This window comes from Gekko japonicus, unplaced genomic scaffold, assembly GCF_001447785.1.
Source record: "Gekko japonicus isolate JY-2015 unplaced genomic scaffold, Gekko_japonicus_V1.1 scaffold1846, whole genome shotgun sequence".
Classification (NCBI taxonomy): Eukaryota; Metazoa; Chordata; class Lepidosauria; order Squamata; family Gekkonidae; genus Gekko; species Gekko japonicus.
The window spans coordinates 362,450-370,469 of record NW_015168707.1 but is presented as its reverse complement, the minus strand read 5'-3'; the positions used below and the strand labels follow the sequence as shown (position 1 = coordinate 370,469).

At 47.7% G+C, this 8,020-nt stretch overlaps 1 protein-coding gene across 1 annotated transcript in view; it reads left to right on the top strand.

Annotated features, from left to right (window-relative positions):
• PTPRO (protein tyrosine phosphatase, receptor type O) overlaps window positions 1-8,020 on the top strand; it is a gene marked incomplete at its 5' end in the record, with an annotated part of 101,965 nt that overhangs the window by 10,390 nt on the left and 83,555 nt on the right. Inside the window, 4 exon segments of the mRNA XM_015415533.1 lie at window positions 250-411; window positions 3,451-3,653; window positions 4,256-4,376; window positions 6,486-6,679. Coding sequence (XP_015271019.1) covers window positions 250-411; window positions 3,451-3,653; window positions 4,256-4,376; window positions 6,486-6,679 — 680 coding nt within the window.

The window sequence follows — 8,020 nt, the reverse complement described above, 5'->3', positions numbered from 1 at the left end:
AGCAAAAAGGCCTTTATGCCTATTACCACATTAAGAAATTTGTTCCATGGCTTCTTTATTCCTTTACACTTATTCATTGGTTCCAACTATTCATGATTCTCTGGGTGATAACAAGAAAGTAAAAACTACCTGTATTAATCCATCTCTGTAGGCTTGCAGTACTGCTGCTATTATGGCACAGGGTATAAATCAGGTTGTCTGTACACAGAAACTTCTTCTGTTCCAGTTAATTCTTCTCTCTTGATTTAGAGAACTTCACAGAATTTCTGACAGTTGGTGAGGATATTCATGAATTTGTTGCTGAGTTGAAAGAACCGGGAAAATATACAGTATCCGTTACAACGTTTAGCTCCTCTGGCTTATGTGAAATTCGGGAAAGCCGATCTGCCAAAACACTCAGTTTTTACATTAGTAAGTATAAGTGGAGGACCCCCTGAGGACTCTTGGGGGATCTCATTTCCATGTTGCTTCTGTGATTTAAAGGTTTTACAACCTTACAATGTATTTCTTTTAATGTTTGACATTTTTTCTGCAAACCTGGGACTTCCACCAAACTTGGGGGGGGGGAAGTGTATGATCCATGCATGGCCCCACGATACGGATTTTTTGGTCCTCATTCTGAGCTATTGTCGAGAACTAGATATAATGATATGTATGGTCATGATGTCACTGATATGTGTAGATGGAGGAAGGGCAAATAATTGAATTAATAAATACTAGATGAAAGGAGGAAAAATCCCCTTACCAGTCCCCAGGTGGGGGTGGGGGATCCCCTGCTTTTATGGGTTCCTGCCCACCACTTCTGGAAATGACATCATCGTGTTGGCGATGTCAGGGGCGACACTCTACTTTTTGGGCAGAAGTCTATGGTTTGTAGTCATTTTTACCATAGTGTTTTGCTCAAAAGGTAGAGTGTCTCCCAGACGTTGCCATCGTGATGACATCACTTCCAGAAGTGACATCATTGCGTCTCCACCATCCCTGCCCCCCCCAAGCCGCTCACTGGCACAAGGTAGGCACCTGGCAACCCTACACCTGCTACTGGAAGTACTTTTAGCTGGAGCCAGTGATGGATCCTGGGATCTTCTGCGTTTAAACCAGGCGCTCTCTCACTAAGCCTTGGCCCTCCTGCTGACTAGATGCGAAGCTGTCTTTTACTGAGTCAGACCACTGGTCCGTCAAGACCAGTATTGTCCACTCTGAAAGCCAGCAGCTTTCCAGAATCTCAGGCAGAGGTCTTTCACATCATCTATTACCTGACTCTTTAATTAGAGATGTTGTGGATTGAACCTGGTGTTGGCAGAGTTTAAACATGCAGAGGAGTTGAGCACCAACTGTTTAAAGAAAATAACTTGGTTTATTAAAGAAGAAATGAACAGAGGAGAGGGAGAGAGGCTTAACAAACTAACTAACTGCTGTGAGAGACAGGAACAAAGGGGGAGAGGGCTCAGTTGGAGCAGGAGGTCTCCAAAGAGCCAATCAGGAGACAGGAAGGGCATAATTTGAAATTGTGGGAAGTCCCTAATCTAGCTATGCGAACTGTCCCCTGTAGGCTATTCTTCTGATCTCTTCAAGTAGGTGCACTATAGACCTTGTATATTCTAACACCTGGGATTTTCTATGTGTCAAGAAGGCATAGGGCTGCCAAATCGGCCCGGGGGGCGGGGAAACCCCCGCTTTGGAGGCCCGATTTCCGCCGTGGTGGAATCGGGCCCCGGGGGGGTGCACGTGATGTGCCTGGCATCAGCACGTCACCCGGAAGTGACACAGCCACGCTGGGCACGCCGGGGGCGGGGCCACAGCCATACAAGGGAAAACTCGATGGTTTTGCCTTGTATGGCCGTGGCCCCGCCCCCAGCATGCCCAGCGTGCCTATGTCACTTCCGGGTGATGTGCATGCGGTGCGCGCGTGTGCTTTGTGCGCACGCACTCACCCGACGCCGGCCGGGAGTCTCCCGCTCCCGGCGAAGAATTATTTGACAACCCTAAGAAGGTACTATTACCACTGAGCTACAGCTCCTACCCAGGTTTTCCACACAATCTCTTTGCATTTAGATAATTTGTATTTAAGTAGTAGGTGATGTGAAAGGCCTCTGCCTGAGATCCTGCAGTGCCACTACCAATTGGAGGAGACAGTACTGACCTTGATGGACCAATGGTCTGGTTCAGTATAAAGAAACGTCTTGTGTTCATGAGGTAGATAAGTAGGATGGTGGAGGAGAATGTTTCCAACCTACCTCCTTTTCAGTCTCTCCCCTCTCTTAAGTACAAGGAGGATCATACTGGGGAGAAGCTGAATATGTTACCTTAATGTAGTGACGCTCCTTAGAGGAAGGAATGTGATAAACTGTCATTCACACTTATACTGCATCTCTAATTAGCAGGTGTTGTTGAGACACATGTTTGCAAATGAAGGTGTGTGGCTGAGTCTCATGTTTACAGACATAAACCCTTCTCCACCTGTCCATACTTAATATTCAGCCTTTTCATATGTCACAACTACGTGTACCAGGAGGCCACCAACAGGACTGTGTACTACTTGCCGTGGTCCCAATATGCGCGGTCACCTTTTTGTGTGAACAGGGCAGTTCTTCTTCATGTATACCAAATCTATACATACACGGAAAATCCATGTCTTGCCCTGTTCACAAGAGAATTGCTAACAGACCTGGCGAAAAATGTCTTGTCCCACTAATTAGAGCAGAGGCATCAAGCTCATTTGTTACAATGTCACTTTGTCAGGCTGGGTCATGTGTGCCATAAACACAATGCCAGGTACCGGAGATTTAAACTTTATAAAGGACAGCAGCTGGTAAGCTCCAAGTTGGTGTATCCTCACTGCAAGGCCCCATTGGCTGGGAGGGGGGTGCAAAGGAAAACCCACACGGGCAGACTGGAGAGCCTGTGGTGCATCACTGGGCAGATGCTCCCACGCTGCTTGACTGCTGCAGGTGAGGTTGTTCCACCATGCTGAAGCCACAATCGGAGTGGCTCTGCCCACTCCCCCCTGAGCAGTCTCCTGTTCCCTCCCTTGCACTAGTTGCTCGTGGGCCGTATAAGAGCCCTGGGCAGGCCTTATGTTTGACACCCCTGAATTGGAGGCTGATTGAGACGTTATTAGCCAGGTGATGTTGTTTACATCCACGCCATGAAAAGATCCGGCTGCCCATTTCCACACATTAAGCTTCTGTTAAAGAGATAACACGTTTTTTTCTCCACACCTGCTGGTTACCCTATACACAAGAAATGGTGACCATGCATATAGGCAGCATAGTATATAGTACACATTCCCATAGAAGAGCTCCCATTACCTGTGGTTGTGACTCTTGAAAAGGACTGATTTGCTGTATATGTTTGGTTTTTTAAAAAATGAAAGTGTGAGAATTGGCCCGCTGCATGGGCGAACCACCCTTTGATGGTGACGGCCATCTCCTTCTGGTGGTATTTTAGGTCCAACGGGAGAATGGATAGAAGAGCTGACCGAGAAGCCTCGAAATGTCATGGTGACTGTGCTGAGTCCCACCACGGCTTCATTATCCTGGACATCTTCACCAGAGACCAGCGGCAGCAACCACACAATTGTCTCCATCGTGTCCTTGACGTGCCAGAAACAGAAGGAGAGCCAGAGACTCGAAAAGCATTATTGCACCGAGGTAAGAGACAGAAAATGTTCTCTCCTTTAATGGTGACTGGGGGAAGGGGGACACAGACACAAAGACGGCTGTGGGAGCTGCGTTCACTGGGGCAGGCCAAACACAATGGCGACCGTATTTCAAAACTCTTCAGCCCGACTGCAAAGAAAATGGAGTGCGGAAATCTCAGCAGATGTATGGAGCTTTCTAGTGTCTAGGCACAGAATTGCCTTGTGCTATTTTGTCTCGGCTTTTCTAACTCGCCCATTAAGCAAAAGGTTATGAGCTTTCAATTGTGGGGAAATGCGAACAGTCTTGTTCCCCTCTCCACATAGAGAGCAAGATGAGTATAGCAGAGACACAGAGACTTTTGAGCTTGACTGTATACTATGTATTCAGAGTGGGGAAGAGAGAGAGGGGTACGAACTCAGAATGTGTAAGAAAAATAAGCACGTCTATGCCCACCTTGAGTCGGGCCGTAGACCAGAGTTCTTGCAGATCCTTGCTGCAAACTGGCAGAAACTGTTTGACAGCTCTAACTGTCACAAATGTCATCGGACAGGATGGCAAGTTCTTGTCTCTTCTTCTTCCTTTGCTACACGCACTCTTTCTCTTTGCTGTAGGTGAATACAAGCAGCAACATTATTGAAAACCTGGTTCCTGGCGCCCAGTACCAAGTTGTGATTTATTTGCGGAAAGGACCGCTGGTTGGGCCCCCTTCCGACCCTGTTACATTTGCCATCGGTAACCCTCTTACGCATATTCCAACTGCTGCTGTGAACTGAATGCAGGACCACACGCTGGGTTAATATTCTCTGCCTGAGCAGTGTACTGACAGCCTGCTTGTAATATGGCCTCTTTCTATACTGGAGGAAAGGTGGTAGTCTGTGTGCAACTGATGATAATAATGCGGGAAATTATTGCTTAGATTAGGGGTACAACCAGTGTCCCCTCTAAGCTGAGTTAGTGTGAACTAGCTCACAGTTTTTTAGCCTCCGGCTCACACATTTTTGTCTTAGTTCAGGAAGGATGGCAGCAGAGCAAACTAAATTACGCAGTAGCCAAATCGCTCACTCACAGCTTTAATGCCAGTAACTCACAAATTAGAATTTTTGCTCACAAGACTCCACAGCTTAGAGGGAGCAATGGGTACAACAGTCTCTATTTTTGGAGGGGAGAACTTTATTGCCACTAGAGAGCACACTGATGTCCTACATGTTCTCAGCCCCTGTGTAGTTGTTGAGTCTCCCACTTAATTTTTTCCTTCTAGATCCATGAGGGGTAGAAAATTATTTTACAAATAAAATATGAGAGCAGATTCGTCTGTCATTTCTCTGTTGGCACAATGAACCCACAGATGTTTGGAATATAAGTAGCCCTGGATGTGTGGCATACCAATGGCAGAGTATGTGCTCAAATTTTCGAAATAATTCAGCTTGCAGTTGGCCGTGCCTGCCCTCTGGTTTAAGGCAAGACAAGGGGTGGCTGGGCATATGATACCTCCTTCCAAGTTAATGGACAGTCCTTTGCAAATGCTATTGCTCTGGGTCAGTGCAGACTCTGACATCGCAGTGGTGCTTGTCCCCCCAGTGCAAATGGCAGAGGTCAGTTGTACGTTTAGAGGGCGCAATTCATCTGCAGTTTTGTGCTGCTGCTGGGACAAATTTAGACGGTCCCAAGATAGACTCGCGAGACAAATTGCAAAAGAGCTCCAGCTTGCTTTGCAAGATTCCATCTGGTATTCATATGCTCTAGGGGATTGGAGCATTTAAATAAGGCTCAGAGCATCAGATCCTGCCAGACATTTTTATGTCATCGTGCATTTCTTTGCCTGCCTGGCCTCCTTCCTCAAGGATAGGAAAAGGGGCTAAACTCCCAACCTGCTGGAAACCACACGTTTTCCTTCAGTAGGTCTGTCCTTCTGTCCTTTAGAACTTCTTGCATCTAACAGGCAATGAACGCAGTTGTGAAAATTGCAAACTATTGCTCTGAATGCAGAGCATTGAACATAGAAAATGGCCTTATATTGCACGGGTCCATCTAAATTCATATTGTCTGCTCTGATTGCTTGTGGCTCTCCAGGATCTAAGGCAGAGCAAAACCTTACCCAGTAATTGCTGCTCAGGATATTTAGCTGGAGATGCTGGGGACTGAACCCGGGATAGGCTGTTTATTTACCAGGTGAAGAAGAAGAGATTGGATTTATATACTACCCTTTACTACCTGAAAGAGTCTCAGAGCAGCTTACATTCCCTGTCCCTTCCCCTCCCCACAACAGGGGGGCTGAGAGAGCTCTTTCAAGGACTGCTCGTGAGAGAACAGCTCTGAAAGAACTTGTAACTGACCCAAGGTCACACCAGCAGCTGCATGTGGAGGAGTAGGGAATCAAACCAGGTTCTCCCAGGTTAGAGTCTGCGCTCCTAACCACGACACCAAACTGGAGTCCTGCTCCCTCCAATCATTGTTCTGGCAAACGGAGGGTGGGGAATGAGGGGGCCAGAATGGTGTTCCACAGCAACAGGACCTAATTTCGTGCTGTGTAACTGGAAGTGATGTCATCATGTTGGTGCACGCTCTTGCGTTCACTTGGAATTCTATGATTTCACCATAGAGTTTGGGGTTAATGCTAGAGCATCCGGAGACACAGTGATATCACTTCTAGTTACATTGCTGGAAATGATGTCATGACATTGTGGGATGCTGTTATGGTGACTCTAAGTACCCTAACCTGGGACCTTCAGTGTTTGCTTTACCTCTAAGCCCTTGCCCTGCATCAGATTTTACAGGGACATTTGCATTCTGTGTAAGTAGGCCCTTTCTGTTTATTAATGGCTTCCCATTTCTGGTTTATAGTGCCCACTGGGATCAAGGACCTAACTCTTTATCCTTTGGGGCCCTCCGCTGTGGTCCTCAGCTGGAACAGGCCATATCTCGGTGTCTTCCGGAAGTACATCGTAGAAATGTTTTATTTCAACCCTTCAACGATGACCTCAGAGTGGATGACGTACTATGAAATAGCAGCCACCGTCTCTCTAACCTCGTCAGTGGTAAAGTGTCCATCTTACTGTTTGTTAGGTAAAGATAAGGGTAAAGGTTTCCCTTGCTCAAAAGCCAGTCGAATTCTACTCTAGGGCTGCAGTGCTCATCTCCATTTCCAAGCTGAAGAGCCAGCGCTGTCCTAAGACATTTCCGTGGTCATGTAGCCAGCATGACTAGACGCCGAGGTGCACAGAACGCTGTTACCTTCCCGCCAAAGTGGTACCTATTTCTCTACTTGCAATTTCTTGCTTTCGAACTGCTAGGTTGGCAGGAGCTGGGACCAGAGATGGGAGCTCACTCCATCATGCGGCAACTCGGGTCTCGAACGGCTGAACTACCGGCCTTCCAGTCTGCAGTTCAGCGTCTTAACCACTTGAGCCACCGCAGCCCTTCTACTGTTTGTTACAAGCCCTTTAATATCCAGAACTTTCTTATGGAAATGTAGGAAGAAGCATTTAAAAAAACAAAAACAAAGCAGAAGTCTTTCCAATGCGTCTCCATATCCGAAATCCAACTTGTTCAGAAGAACAGCAAAAAACAGGCTTCTCTGTGACCTGTGCTTTTTGAGGGAAAGTGTCACCTCTAAGAACTAGCCTTGAGTCCAATAGCACCATAGAGATCAACAGGATTTTGGAGGTACGAGCTTCTGAGAGTTAAAGCTCCCTTCACCTATAAGGTGCTACTGGACTTGACTGTAGCTCTTCTACTGCAGACCAGCACGGGTACCCTCTGAAATGGTTATCTCTAAGAAAGCTATTGCTGATCAAGTTCTGTTTCACCTTCTGTCTAGTGGCACCACAAGAGGAGGCAGCTATCTGAGTGTCCCCCCTCTATGCCTACCCTCTTATCACCCCTGAGTCAAGGGGTGCCAGACCCCCCCCCGGTGGAGGTGGGGTTCCCTACCACCAGGGCCCATAACCCTGCTGCCGATCAGCTGGCCGGCGGGGGGGGAACTTCCTTGGAAGAAGAGCGAGGCCCAGTCAACATTGCAGCAACACGTCAACATCACTTCTGATGTGACCCGGAAGTGATGTCATCTGATCGGTGACATCGAGGCAACACTCTGGTATTTGGGCAAAAACTTTACGGTTGAAGCCAAATTTACCAGAGTTTTTTTGCCCAAATACCAAAACGTTACCCTGCCGTTGCTGTGTGATGATGTCATAGGGCTGCCAATTCCCCCTGGGTGGCGGATTTCCCCCCGCTTTGGAGGCCCGATTTCCGCCGCCACGGAATCGGGCCCCGGGGGAACCCCCACCCCGCCGTGCACGTCAGCTGGAGGTGACGTGATGACGCCGGGCACGCTGGGGGCGGGGCCACAGCCATCTGAGGGGAAAACTCTATGTTTT